The 14444-nt window shown below is 39.5% G+C and overlaps 1 protein-coding gene across 5 annotated transcripts in view; it reads left to right on the top strand.

Annotated features, from left to right (window-relative positions):
- SLIT3 (slit guidance ligand 3) overlaps positions 1-14444 on the top strand; it is a 463958-nt gene that overhangs the window by 318650 nt on the left and 130864 nt on the right. For all 5 annotated transcript variants that reach the window (XM_079319922.1, XM_079319923.1, XM_079319921.1 and 2 more), the window contains one exon: positions 7875-7946. In XM_079319922.1, coding sequence (XP_079176048.1) covers positions 7875-7946 — 72 coding nt within the window. The remainder of the gene's footprint in view (positions 1-7874; positions 7947-14444) is intronic.

Raw genomic sequence — 14444 nt, 5'->3', positions numbered from 1 at the left:
GCATTAATATTTATATAACCCAGCTTGCTTTTTAAAAACTGTAGTTTGTTTCTACAAACTGCCATAATTTTATTTTCTGAATACTGAATAATTCTGAGAAACTGAATAATTTTTTGACTAGAAGAATATCAGAAATTAAGTACTAAACTTACATGTTGCAGTAAACTTCTTAGCCAGGATGCAGAAGGATTGGCCCTTTTTTTTTGTGCCCTGAGTCCAGCTGGGAGAATGCCAGAAATCTATATTAAGTGTTGCTGGTGTTTGTTGAATAGTTCAGGCAGTGTTATTCAACATGCTGTGGAAATGGTCAAATCCCTCACTGCTGTCTGGAAACAATTCAGCAAGAGTGGCATTTACTGAATGCTACAGTTTTGGCTTAGTATGAAACTAGTGCTGATGCTGCAGTGCTGCAGCTTCCTGGTCCTGGCAAACCTCCTGGCTTGGAGTGAGCTGGATGGGCAAGACGTTTCCACTGGGCTTGAGTTCCCAAGGCAGAACTCAGTTTTAGCATAGTTAATTCAGATATCCCCAGGTGCCTCAGGAGTATGAAGTCCATGTTAGAGTGGACAGAGAGGAAATGAGAATATAAACTGGGCAGGAGTTTATAGTGTTTTGACTTGCAGACAGAAGTAAATGACATGACTGTGTATTCTCTGCCCAGTCATCCAAGGCATCAGATATTTTAAGTAAATGATGTTTGAATATGTTTATATCCAAGTGGGTAAAACAGTGCTTAAGTTCATGCCAATAGGTTGTGGCAGGGAGCTGAGATGCAGCACAGCAAAGGCTGCAGCAAGGAGCTGCCTCTGAGTCTCCTTTGTTCCATGTTTGCCTCAGTTTCCCTCCACCACAGGCACACACAGCTGTACCACAGTTTCTCCTCTCCTTGGCAGCCTTGTTTCAAGAACAGTATCAACTCCAATTTTGAAATTATCAGCCAACTCCTCTAGGGTCAGTTGTCCACTGTGACTTTGCTTTCTTTTGAAAGGTTTTTCCCCTGCTGTTCATTGCAGGTAGGTCCTACAAATATTTTCCCTGTAGATGACCTGTCACCCAGACCTGGCAGGCTCCTCCCTGTAGTTCTTCCAGTTCTGAGCTCTAGATATCTTGATGGAGCAAGACAATGTGCTGGTCAGCAGAATCTGGGTTTCTCTGAAGAAAGTTTCCCCGGTTCTCTGTCCTTCAGAATCAGAATATCTTCTTTTGGCTGAGCTATGCCACAGCCACCAGCCCACTCATCAGGCCCAGAAAGACAAGTGCAAGAGGAGGGGACTCCTTGGAAGTGCCAGCCCTCCCAATGGCACTGCCAGAGGAGAAAGAGCAAGGAGGCAGAAATGAAGTGAGAAATGAAGTGTTCTCCTGTATATCAGCTGAGTCTTTCTGGTGCCCAAGGCCCCAGTAACTTAGGAACACTGCTCTGCATACAAGGAACAACTCTCACTGCTCCTGCCCCTCAGTCAGATGTGATTGGTGCATACATTTTAATGAGGCATCATCGAGGTTTAAGTTCTGCACAGAGCTGGACTTTTCAGCTAGCTGAGTTCCAGCTAGAAGAAAGGAAGAAAAAGTATTAATGCACAAACAAGAGTAAGCAACTTGGTTTCCATTAAAAATGAAGTGCTGCTGTACGACCTAATATCCTTGTGCTTTTTTCTCAGTTTTTATTCACATTTTGTGCTCCTCCCTGTGCTCCCTGCTTGCATGCAATCACAGTGCTCCCTATGGGTCTGGAGAGCCAGAGTGCTCCTCTGGAAGGCAGCCAATGTTGTTAGTCTGCCTGCCTAATGCAGGCCTATATTTAGTGGGTTCTACTCTGCTTTCTTCTGAAGTCAGCTTGGTTTGGTGTTGCCAGGCAGAAATGCTGCTCGGAGCACTCTGCCTGTGGTACTTGTTTTGAGATAGTAGAGAAAATAGTGTATTGCAGTTTTCAAAACATGGGAATGTTTATAACAGAAGCTGTTTCCTCTAAAATGTATAAAACTTAAATCTTTTAAAAGTGCTAAGACATCCATGTGCTAGCAGGTCATAAGATTTTATTGTGAATCTATATATTTTCCTCGAACAAGAAATTCGCCTATGGGAGTCAAACAGGACACAAAATTATTATAGTTGAAAGCAGCCATTTCTACCTTGGTTTTCTCTGCATTTAGCAAAAGAAAGGCAAGTTTGTTCCTGTGGGGTACTCAAGACTTCTCCATTTCCCACATGCAGGAAAAAATAAATTATTTTCTCTATGCTGATTTTTAAATGGGATTTTGCTCCCTGTTCATATTATTTTTAGCAACAAGAAATTTCTGCTTAGAAACATTTGAGGATTCATATAATTTCTTTTTTTCCTGGTTGTTACAGAATAAGAAACTGAAATCATTATGCTTTAAAACTTTCTTTCTGCTTCTTCTTTTAGAGTTTTCTGGCTTTTCCATTTCTTCTTGTTCTGCTGGAAGAATTAGTTTTGCTATGCAATATTTCCTTCATATAAGTATGAAAGCAAATAGTCCCCTTTCATTGAGAGTATGGCAAAATGGGTTGGTTGCAAAGGAAGGTATTATCTGAATTTGAAGGAAAAGTTTGAGAAACCCTCTGTTTGTAGTACCATGGTTAGCAGGGACTCTGCAGGCGTTGGAGTGGTTAATAACAGCCCAGAGCATGGGGACAATGGAAATGGTTTCATGTTTCAAGATTGCTGCACACACTTTCTAAAGAAAATTAGTTTTTCATTTAATTAGCTCAGAATCTGTCTGGTATGAGCGAGAGAATTGTATCAGCATTTGGTTATTGTTAGTAGTATCAAAGATAAATGTAATTCTTGGGGTCAGTAAACGTCCTAGAAATGTAGGTTTGGAAGGCCATATCCAGACTGTCTGGGGACATTTTATGAGATATGACAAAATAGTCTAAGCCTTCAGTGTGTTAAACTGCATGAATAAGTTTTAGACCATTGCAGAGGGAGAATTCCTTTGGTTTTGCTCATATACTGAATTAAGCTAGTGAGCACTTCAAAAGCTTAGATCAGCCTGGGCACAAAGACAAGAGACAGCTTAGGTTTTGACATAGCAGTCCCATTTAGACCATCATCTCCTGGGTGATGATGTATGGAGTGTCATTCATGGTGATTTGAAACCTGCAATAAAACACTGTCTATTGCAATAGCTGACAAACTTATTTTAAGGTTACAAATTGCTTTGGATAGTTTTACTGTGATTTATTTAGCTTAGCTTGTTCTGAAGAAATATGAAATAGTGCAGGGGGAAAAAAATTACGTGTCCAAGTTTCTTTTAGATATTAGAAATTTATTGCTGTTTTTATCCCTATCAATTTGTCCTCTTCTGAAAACCTGAATTCATGTTGATCCTGTGCCATTGTATGTAGCTTGGGAAATATAATTCTTCCTAGCAAGAACTGTTTTCACAGTCTGAAAGAAAGTGAAAAGCATTCTGAGGACTGAAAAAGACATTGCATAAAGTCACAATTTGACACTTCAGTAAGAATGTTTCAGCCCAGCCAAAATAAAGGAACACTTAGCTGGAAACCATATGGTCTAAAGTAAGGGATTCTGTGCTAGGCTTTCATACCTCAGAAAACTCTGTGTCATCTTCAAGGGGAAAATCTCTGTATTCTGTGATCTGACTTAATGAAGCAGCTAAACTGCAACTACATTTGCAAGTGAGGAAGCTGAGGAGCAGAGATATAAAATAAAGAACACAGCAATTACTGTTTCACACCCTTCAAAGGTGGCATGTTAAACTTCAGTGCACCTGAAAGGCCATGTGTTGGTAAATCAGTGCAAATACCCTCATTTTAAAATGGTGCAAGCGGTCAGAAGGGGTAGAGACTGTGAAGAATTAGTGTAAATTTTATGTTTTCAGACCCTTCTGCCAAAGGTTTGGTCCATCATTGATGATGTTCTCACCCAACATGCTTGTGGCTACATGTGCTTGCTGTGTTTTCTTTGTGTGATGTGTTCCACAATTGCAGATCAGTCTATGCAGTGACTATTTTCACTGTTTAATCTTTATTTTAGAATATCATGGGTTAAACAGCAAAACTTGAAGTTTAGTAGTAACAATTAATTATTTAATTGGAAATTTAATATCTGCCTTGGGATAGATACATCATTAGGGGACTGCTAAACTGTGATGCTAGAATCAGGCTGAAGAAACACAATGCCTCATTTGTAACTGTTTTATATTTGTATGACTTCTTGTGGCAAGCCCATAATGACTCTTTAGGGTGCTGCTCCCAGGGATTTCCAATGCTTGCAGTGCTGCCAGGGGTCTGTGCTTTATGTGCTGTGGTATTTGTCAGACCCGTGGCTGACGTGCTTTCCTGAAGATGAGAAGCCAATGAAGAATCAGGAGCCCACACAAAAAAAAATCATAGTAATTTTTTTGGTGTTCTAACAAATGTTCTAATTCACTGATTCACTGTCTATTGGCAGCAATTACTGAGCTAATATTTTTTTATTACATGTTAACTTTGTTAGTGTATTTTTAATTTAAAAAATGCTTTGGGTCTAAAATCTGATATGCTTTGGGATAGAAGAAGGGTTGTATTCCTGTGCCAAGTTTGCACGTTAGCCAGGACACCTGCATGTCCTGCAACACGTGTGAGGGAAGCAAGTGAACACCATTTTTAGAACTTGTAATACCAAAGGGCAGATCTCCTAAAACTTACTTCTGCTGTTAAAAAGCACTGGAGATTATAAATGAAGCTCTTGAATTGAATTGGTTGTGTTTCCAGCTGTAGGGATTTTTAAAGTTGTTTTTTTTGGGTTGTTTTGTTTGTTTGTTTGGGTTTTTGTCAGGGATTTCTGTTTGGTTCCTTTCCCCCAGAGCTGCTGCTGTGGGAGCAGGATGCAGAGCAGGGAGATGGGCAGTGTGGCAGGAGCAGAGGAGGGGCACAGACTGCAGGGACCCCCAGCCTGCAGCTCCATCAGCCTGCCCAGGGCAGCAGCAGGGTCAGAGCAGCAGCCTGAGGGACCAGGAGCCAGCCCAGGTCATGTTCCTTGGTCAGATGGGCTCTGCTGGCTGACACAGAAGTAGGGAGCTCTGAGCAAAGCAGGTTCTCTGTGCTTTTTCCTGCATCAAGGGCAGTGGGAGCTCCAGAGAGGAGCTGCAGTGAGTGCAGATCTCCCCTCTCTGTGCTCCCCCTGGCAGGGCCATTTGCCTGCAGCCCTGGCGTGGCAGGCAGACATGGCATCAGATAATTTGGCTCTGTGCAGTGCTGAACATGAATATGAATTAGAGACAAGTGCCTGAGCTCTCATACTGACTTTTGTTTAGCTGCTAATCTGTTTGAATGCTAATGTGCCACATGCACATAAGCCAAATTAGTTTGGAAAATGCTTATTTTCCTTTTCATGGCTTCTAAAAATCGAAGCTTTGTTTTATTTTGTAAGCTGCTTTCATCTGTTTTATTTTGCTCAAAATAATTAAGAAGATGTATAAACACATCCAAAGTTTAAAGTTCAGTAGCACACTGCACTATGACTTTCTGGCTCTCAAATTAAAAACAAATTTTAAAAAATTGTTCTGAAGGTCTTGTTTCTCTATTTTCATTCAGTAGCACCATAGGACATAAGTGTTGATATTTCTTAAAGGTTTTGCTTTCCCTAAGTGTTTTACCTCTACAGCCAGAATAACCCTGGGGCTGGAGTGGGGATGTTTTTACTTTCCATGGGCATTTTGTAAAACTTAGCTTCTCAACTCTTCTTTGCAGTTGTACTATGCAATATTGATCAGCACTGCTGATCCTGATCCTGCTCCCTCACAAAGCTAAGGAAGATATTTTTCTGGCACCCCAGAGTTTGCAGTCTAAACTCAGTGTACAGATGACACACAAAGCTACAGAAAGCTAAAGGACGGTTTTTCAGAAAGACTGGAAGGTGAAAAGGAAGCATACTGGGTTCTGAGGGCATTGATGTTTTATCCTTTTACAAATATTTTATTTGCAGAGGTTTTGCTTTTGCTTTCTGATACAGGTGCACACATCTTTGTTCAGAAGGAAATCTGTGAGTCAGCCTTTCACATGTAAGCTTAGAGCTCAGTGAAATCCAGGGACTTAAATGTTCTGTCTAAATGATCCTGTTAAACTCTTCCAAGTTGCACCATTTCCATCTAGCTTTGGATAGAGTGTAAGAATCTTCATGTATTGCATTACATTTTGCTGAAGCAGGAAATTGTGTGTGTCCCCTGAAGTGAAAGTTAAGAAACAATCAAGAAAAAATTAGAAGCATTCTTTGTTCATAAAAAGCACTAACTGGAGCAGCACATTAAAACCCACCATCCTGACTCTATACAAGATAAAGAAATTGTTCCATTTGTTTAAGGAAAATAGAGTGCTGGATGGCCATTAGTTTCTTGAGTAGCACTTCAGTTCCTGCTAAACTGCAGAAGTAATGAAAAATTAGGTTTCAGTTTAGGTTTTGGTGTTTAAATGGTGTTATTTTGTTTAGGCTCAGAAATGATCTGATCTGGGAATGCTCCCATAGGGGTGGTGGACCCCCAGTGACTGATGAAGAGCAAACTGAAGTGGTGATGCTCTGGGAAGGGCAGGGGGTATTGGAAATGGTCTGTCATGCTAAGAGTTTGGTTTTCATTATGTTCAGCTCTTCCTAATATTTCAAATGTTGTAAGGCAGGGTAAGCCAGGATTTCAGCCAACATCCAAGCCTCACATGGCCTTTTGATTCATTGCCAGCCTATTGTGACACATTAAATAGTGATCACATTGTGATCACACTAAATATTGTGATTACATTAAAAAGTGAGTGAATCAACCAATTTAGTGACACATAAGCAGCAGAGTTTTGCTATGAGCTAGTTTATAACCATTTGCCATGCCTTATGTAGAGCACAGAAATTACATAAATTCTGTTTTTCCCAGTTTAAAATGTTTAGGTAAGGTAAAATATCAGAGGGAGCCTCATCATTTTCCCTTTTACCAGGACTCACATAAGCTCCTCAGCCACTCTCTGGTTTTGACAAATTATACTGACCTGCAGAAATGCCATGAGCAAATACTTCAGCCATGATTGAATTTCAGGTGTTCCTGTCATACATGATTTTGCTCTGATCATTGGGTAACACATCTCAGCATAATAGTGGTTCTGTCTCTCTTCCCCCTTCATTCAATTTCTAATGATAATATGTGCATTTTTCCATAAAGAGAGGAAATATTTTTAATGTTAAAACTGAATCATGTATGTCAGGTCATATTTATGGTTGATTAAATATACACAGTGAGTCTCATTTTTGTTATTAAAGCTTTACTGATTTTTATAACTAAGCTATACCTAAATTATTTTTGAATTCCTGAAATACATGTCTATCTCCAGTTCAGGATAAATTTCTTTATATTAGTTCATTGAATTGGTAACAACAGCTGGTGAAACCATAATATTTTATCCAATGATGGTTGTGTCACATTTCATGCCAATCACTGTATCTTAAGAGACTCAGTTATATGAAATTTTATTGACGACCAGCTTGTGCTCTCTGGCTTTTAAATTCAGTATTACTGAGCAGAATTCTAGGTTTTGCATCAGACAGTGTGCCTTTCAGTGGCTAAAATATTTCTAAAAAGGATGGGGAAAAAATCCCTTAGCAGAATGAAAAATATTTCAGATACAGTTTTTGGATGGTGTCCAGTTTCTACATTAAAAATGCCTTCCAACACCAGACGAAGCCTGAATCATAACAACTCATTTAATGCCATGTGCTCTCTGAAAAGAAAATGAGATCAGTGGTTAAATGAAATGCCCACAGATCCTGGGCATGGTGCACCATGATCAATAAAGATGATAATGCAGAGATGTGGGAGGACACTAAACTGGGCTGTTATTTAAGATTTATTTTGTCTTCCTGAATCTTTCAGAGTGCTCTATGGAAACAAGATCACGGAGATTCCCCAGGGCCTTTTTGATGATCTTGTGTCTCTGCAGCTGCTGTGAGTATGATCCCTTCCTCTTCTTTATTTTACTTACTAGCTGGATTTACTGCTCTTTCAGCTCCTGACATTAATAGAACCACCTTTTCCACTGAAAACTCACTGGGATGTGCTAGTCTGTTGTTTCCATATCAGGCAAGAGGGAGGCAAGGGCTGAACAAACTAAGAAAGGGAGGTGTGAACAGTTTCACAGCACAGTGTGTATAATGGATAATAGAGGATTTAAGTATGGGGAGGGAATGAGAGACTCAGTCCAAGAAAGGAAATTTGGTCACCGGCTGATGCGTGGGTGGGGATGCCATCTGATTGTTTTTGCACATTTAGCACTTGTGGTTGAATGTCTGCATCCTTGAGGGCTTCTGTGCTGCAAGAACCTGCTGGGGCAAGTGAAAGGGCAACGTGAGAGGTGTGATTGCTGCAACATTCTGATTATGTCAAATGGGGTTAGTTGCAAGAGAAATTATTTTACAATATATTGTTATTTAAAGTATTTTATGCCATGTGTGATTTAACTTGCAGTCATGAACAGGGTAAGATGTATAGAGTGATATTCAGCATGTATTAGTGGAGCTGAAAAGATTTTCTAAGCCAAAGGTGAAATTGCAAATTTCACTCACTCTTGTCTCCATGATCACATTGGGAACCAGTAACTCCTTCAAAGGGAAGGGAATCATCAGCCAGTCAGTAGAGGGAGCAGCAGGGAAGTGAGTTTAATGTGTATTCATGATGTTCTGATTACCATCATGGATGATGCATTCAGAAAATAAAGGTGATGTATCAAAAGTGAGTCAATTCTGGTTTATGTCACATACAGCACTCCACCCCAAACAGTAAACTATATTTAAAATAGAATATGAAGTAGCTTTTAGACATGTTACTTGAAGCCTTTCTGATAATCCTGATGTAGTCAGCAATGAATTTCCCAAAGATTGTCATTGCCATTGGATTTTTCACTGTGGTTGCAGCCTTTGCTACCCTTATATGGGATATCAAAGCAAACTTAGGTTTAGATCAGCATTCATAAGCAAAGCCAAACAAGTAAAATGAAGTCACTGAAATGACTCTCTAAGCTAAGTGAAGGACTGCTCAGATGTGTAATTTATCCATAAGACCTTAATGGCAGACTTGGACCACCCTGTTCCAGTGCAGGGCAAGCAAGAGCCCTTTGGTTTGGCTGTGACAGTCCCTGAGCTGGGGCAGTGGGGAGCTGCCCATCTTTTTATCTTTGCCCTATGCACCTTTTTCTGGCAGCTCCTTTCCTCTCACCTGCCCCAAACCTCACAAGTTTTCTGGTACTTCAGTGTTGCATTGGCAGCCTGGGCAGTAAGAGATATTTTGGGGATGGTTTGCCAGGTGTGAGAACAATAATTATGAAAGTGCATAGAAGTTGGGACTTATCCACCATTGACCTATGAGAGAAAAAAAAAAAAAAAAAGTATTTTAAAAAATCTGAGGTTTACAATCGTTCTCCTCAACCCAAATATTTTACAGTTACAACTTTTAAGTGATACTCTTCAATACTTGTTCTGTCTAATCCAGGATGCTTTACAGATAGAATCCTTCCCAGCAGGAAAATATAAAAATATGTCCTATAAAAATGTGATTCGAGAACTTTTGCATAAGACATTGAGCAATTTTTTACTCCTTTGTAGACAGTCCTGGCCTGCATGTAGAGCAGGCCTTCAGTGAAGTGCATATTTAAGACAAGATACAATTGTTTTGAGTCAGAATTAGCTCAACTGATGCCTTGTTGTTAAGGAGACAAAATCTGTGTGCCAGGGAACCACTGATAAGTGTTATGCTTCAACTATTTAAACATTCTCAAGCTGAAATAATGTAAGTAGGTTGCTCTGTTTTGGGGTTCCCAAAATACCATGACCCATGAGCTTTCCAGGGTCTTCTTGAGCATGTTCCTATGTAAAGTATCTTTTGGCAAAGAGAGCATTGAATGATCATGTTTTAAATGCAAACAAATGTCTGCAGCTTTTTGGATTGTGGCTTAGAAGCAGCTGTTCTGGGATTGCTTGTAGTATTTTAATGGCTACTAAAAAAAAAATAAATGGCATTCGTTGGTCTTAGACCTGCTGTTGAACAATTGGAAGAGTGCCCTATGATTAGATCTAATTTAGTGTTCCGTGGGCACTAGATTGGATTTCTTCTTGTTAGTCTGGAGACACTCTGATAAGAATGCTCTGATTAAGGTATCCTGGTAGCCTGGCTGATTTCCTGAGCTGAAGCAGGAGCAGTTTTGAAAATGTACTGGCTTTATGATAAAGCAGGACACAATGAGAAAAAGGGAGTCCTTGTGGGTCCTGTATTATTTAGAAGGAAAATCTGTTATTTAGAAAGAAAACATATTATTTAAAAGGAAAGAATAATTACTGTGAAATTTCAGAACAGATAATATTGTTGTTAATTGTTTTGGATAGAACTCATCAGAGTTTCTCAGACATTTGATTATTCTTCAGTTTAAATATACTGTCACAATATAGGCCCAGATTATTCTGTATTCTGGGTGAATTGGTGTCTGTAAGGGCCTAACACCTTCAGACAGTAGCACTGGTGTCAGGAGCCCAGAACTGGATAGAGGGGTCTCATCTCAGGAATGGTCACATCCTCAAGTGTTTGACTTTGGTGTAGGGGAAATGAATTCAGAAAAGTCTTAGACCACCTGGCTGGCATCAGCATTCTGCATTTCTGCCCTATAAAGGCAAAGGTGGTAAGCCAGTATTATATTTGGCAAGAAAATGACTAGGAATTGTTAAATAATAAGGGTTTTGAGGTTTTTTTGTTGAGGGATTAGGGTGTGGTTTTGTTTAAACTCTATGGGTTTAATTCAAAATGTTTAACTATCTTTAGTTAACATTACCCAGAGAAATAATTGCAATTGGATTTTTGTTAAATTGCTGATTTCACAAATCTTATGTGTTTCTAAAGTATGCAGTGGTAACCAACAGAGCAGCAAAAATAATTTTTCAAGTCCAACAACACATCTGTTCTGTGGAGCAGAAGCTTTTCTTGGACCATGTAGTTTTCCTTATCCTTTTTGAAGGTGCCAGAGGAGAGGATGATAGAAAGCTTTGTAGCTACTGTACCCTATCCTCATACATTCCTATTTTCAGCAGGTTGTGTAAAGTGCCTTCTGGGAATTTCAGGTCAATTTGGGTTTGAGAGATCTATGTTGTTTTCTAGAAGGGGATAACTGGTTTCTTTTTTTTAGCTTTTGTGGGGTTTTTTTAATACAGTAAACGGAAACTTTCATTTTATTGGGGGAGCAATGCATCCAAGCTATGAAATGGTGTTTGATTAATTTGACTGTTTGCACTTCTTGAGTTTAAATACCATAAGAATGGCAAAGGCTTCATCTTCAGGTGGAAGTTTTTGAGTAATCATTAGCTGTGGACAGTTAGTCCAGGAGACAGATAATCCTGGGACAGATAAACCCAACAGCAGCATGGGCACTGAGTTTGTGAGGCAGCATTTGTCACATCTAAGTAACACACTCCCCTCCCTGCAGCCACATTAAACCAAACATTCTGAGACCTTTTCATTCTGCTCTGGTTCCTGAGCAAGGGCAGCCAGAAACTCTCTGCTGTTTAAAGAGGCTGTATGGCAGAATAACAGGAGAGAGGAAATCTCATTTTTCAAATCTCTGGCAAATATCAGTTTTCTATAAATGCTTTTCCTTGAGGAAATTTACTTTGTGTAGTTAGTTATCGTGCAAGTGCTCAGGAGTGTTGATCCCAAATCTTCTGTTTGTGATCCCCATGTTTTACTGAGCAACAAAAATCCCCACAGAAAAATCCTCTGTTTTGATGTTGTAAACATCAGGAGATCTACTCCTGTGGTATATATATATTAAAATAAATATTAAAACGAAGCCAAAAGCTGACAGCCTTCTCGTCCTTCACCTAATATCTGGTCATTAGGGAAAACTCCACTCTGCAGTTGGATAGGACCAATAATCATATTGGTGCCTGGAGTTTGACATATTGACAGATAAAGTGATGTCAAAAGTGGTGACAAATTATCCCTCATCTAAGATGGGTTAAATTGGAACTAGATATAATATTTACAACTTCAGCTGACCCTAAAATAGACTTGTATGAAGTGACAAGTCATGTGTACACTTTCAGAAACTGCTAGCATCAGTCTTCCCAAAATTCAGCTGGTCAAATTTTGGTTTGAGTGATTATTTTTTCCTAATTTGCTTTTTATTCTGGTTTTTCTGGGATGAATAAGGCAGATACCTGGTATCCCCAGCTCTTTTCTGGTAAGGTTGCTTGGAAAGTATCTTCATGGCAGATTTGCCAAGTTTGAAGTGCTTGTGTTGATTTGTAATTCCAAATTTAATCACAGTACTGAAGAGCTCAAAGCAGGATCTACCAGTTATTTATTGTGTACTTTTGGGGCTTGGTAGAATCTCAAGGAGAATGCTGTGGTGTACAAACTTATACAGAATATTTAAAAACAACAGAATATACATAAATTCAAATATTTGGTATTGTATACATTGCACTGTTGTATGCATAAATATATTAATCATCAATGTAAACAATACAGAAATGTCAGAATAAAGAAAATACAATTTTCCATTTACAAGGATTTAACAGCACAGTAGTCTCTTCTCTTCCCCATAGTGATCTGAGCTTTAAGTGATGTATAAAATCTTGTTCTGTGGAGCTCTTATTTTTTCTCATGGAAAATAGACAACTAGCAGTAAAAAAAAAAAAAAAAAAAAAAAAAAAAAAAAAAAAAAAAAAAAGAGACCTTGTGACTAGATATAAGGGGAAAACATTTTCCCAATGATGTCAGGTAGTAGGAGTAGGGTGCCCAGAAAGCTGTGCATCCTCTGTCCTTCAAGGTTTTAAAGACCAGACTTTATCCAGACTGGATAAATAGCTCAAGGTAGCCCAATGTGACCTTGTAGCTCATCCTGTTTTGGCAGCCTATCAGCACAAGAAACCACTGTAGCTTCCTGGAATTCTGAATTATGCTGTGATCTGGTGATCTGCATTACTGTGTGTGAATGAGTCATGCTTTGAGTGGGTTTCAGGTGAACTGGAGGTCCTTTGCAACCTATGTCATTTCTGGGCTTTGTGAACCTCAATTCTTAGCAAAATGACATATGAGCTTTCCTCTTGATTATTTAAAATATTTCTGGCTGCAGCATAGAGGCTATGCCACCCTCATCCTTCCAGCCCAGGACAGAATGCTCTCTGCACAGACCTGTTTAATAGCTTTAGGATTGCTTTCCAGCCATTTGCCTCCAGCTTTTTTCCTTCAGATTTCTGCATTTAGGTTGCTATTGTGGTAATCTTACTAAACTCAATAGCTGCTGTTCAAAGTGAGGAAGCAGCATCTGCCAGACTCAGAAATACAATTACAGTCAAGCACTAATGAAAGACTGCAGCAGCATCTGCCTTGCCTGTGTCACTCGTGTAGCCTGGCTGCATGCAGCTTCCCAAAACAACTGCTCCTCCTACGTCAGTGTGATCCAGCAGCCCCTCTGACGCCAGTGCTCTGAAGTGACACGAGCTCTCCTCGCTGTTATTACACACAGATCTAACTCTGCTAGCCCTGAGAGCTGTGAAAATGTGTTTGTTCTGTTGTGCATCTAAATTGTCTTGTGGTTATCTAGAATCAGCTGTGATCTTACCTACAGGCAGAAGTTAGACACTATTGGATTTCAAATAACAGAAGTCTGGGTGCTGGGACAAGTGTTTATAATTCTCCAGGTAGTGGCAGAAGTACCACAGGATTGTTTCGTGGGTGGTGTTCAACCAGAGTTGCAGACTTTTGGATCAGAAAAGGAATTTCTGAAATCCCTTTCTAAATTCCCACCAAAACAGGACTGCTAGACTGTGTCTGTGCTTCCTTCTTGACTCATTATCAGCTTGCAATTTTTCCATTTTCATTTACTGTGAATAAATTTGTCATCACCTTCATCCAGTTTCCTGAACATGGAGAAACACTTGAAGCTGGTTAAGCAAGCATGATGATGATTTCATGCTGGTTTTTATCAACTGAAGCACTGACAGACTCTTCAGTGGTCAGTCATCACATTAGAAAATGTAAATTTTACTGGATGTTTAAGTATCTCAACACAGTGAGACACAATCAAAATGCTCCCTGAAAGTCCAACCATGTTAAAATGCTTCTGAAACTTAATACAATTATTTTGCCAATAGCTAGGCAGGGGCACACCCAATTCTGTCATTAGATGCTGCTTCTCATTGGCTGCTGGGATGACCAAGTGCTTGACTAGATGTTGCTGTATTGACACTTCAGCTGTTCTCCCATGAAAAACTGTGTTAAACCAAGGATGGCACTTGATTCCCTATCAATTTCAAGAGAAAATTCTGAAAGATGCATGCTTAACATTCTCTATACTTCTTGTAATGTGTATTGTATATCCTAAGGAAAGCTTTCTGCAGAGAATTCTTTCTTTGCTGCCTTATAGTGCCTCTGAATGTAGGTGAAGCCTTCAACTATTGA

Source organism: Erithacus rubecula (genome assembly GCF_903797595.1).
Source record: "Erithacus rubecula genome assembly, chromosome: 16".
In the NCBI taxonomy this organism is placed as follows: domain Eukaryota; kingdom Metazoa; phylum Chordata; class Aves; order Passeriformes; family Muscicapidae; genus Erithacus; species Erithacus rubecula.
The sequence above is the reverse complement of the archived record's forward strand: the minus strand, read 5'-3'. Positions and strand labels throughout refer to the sequence as shown.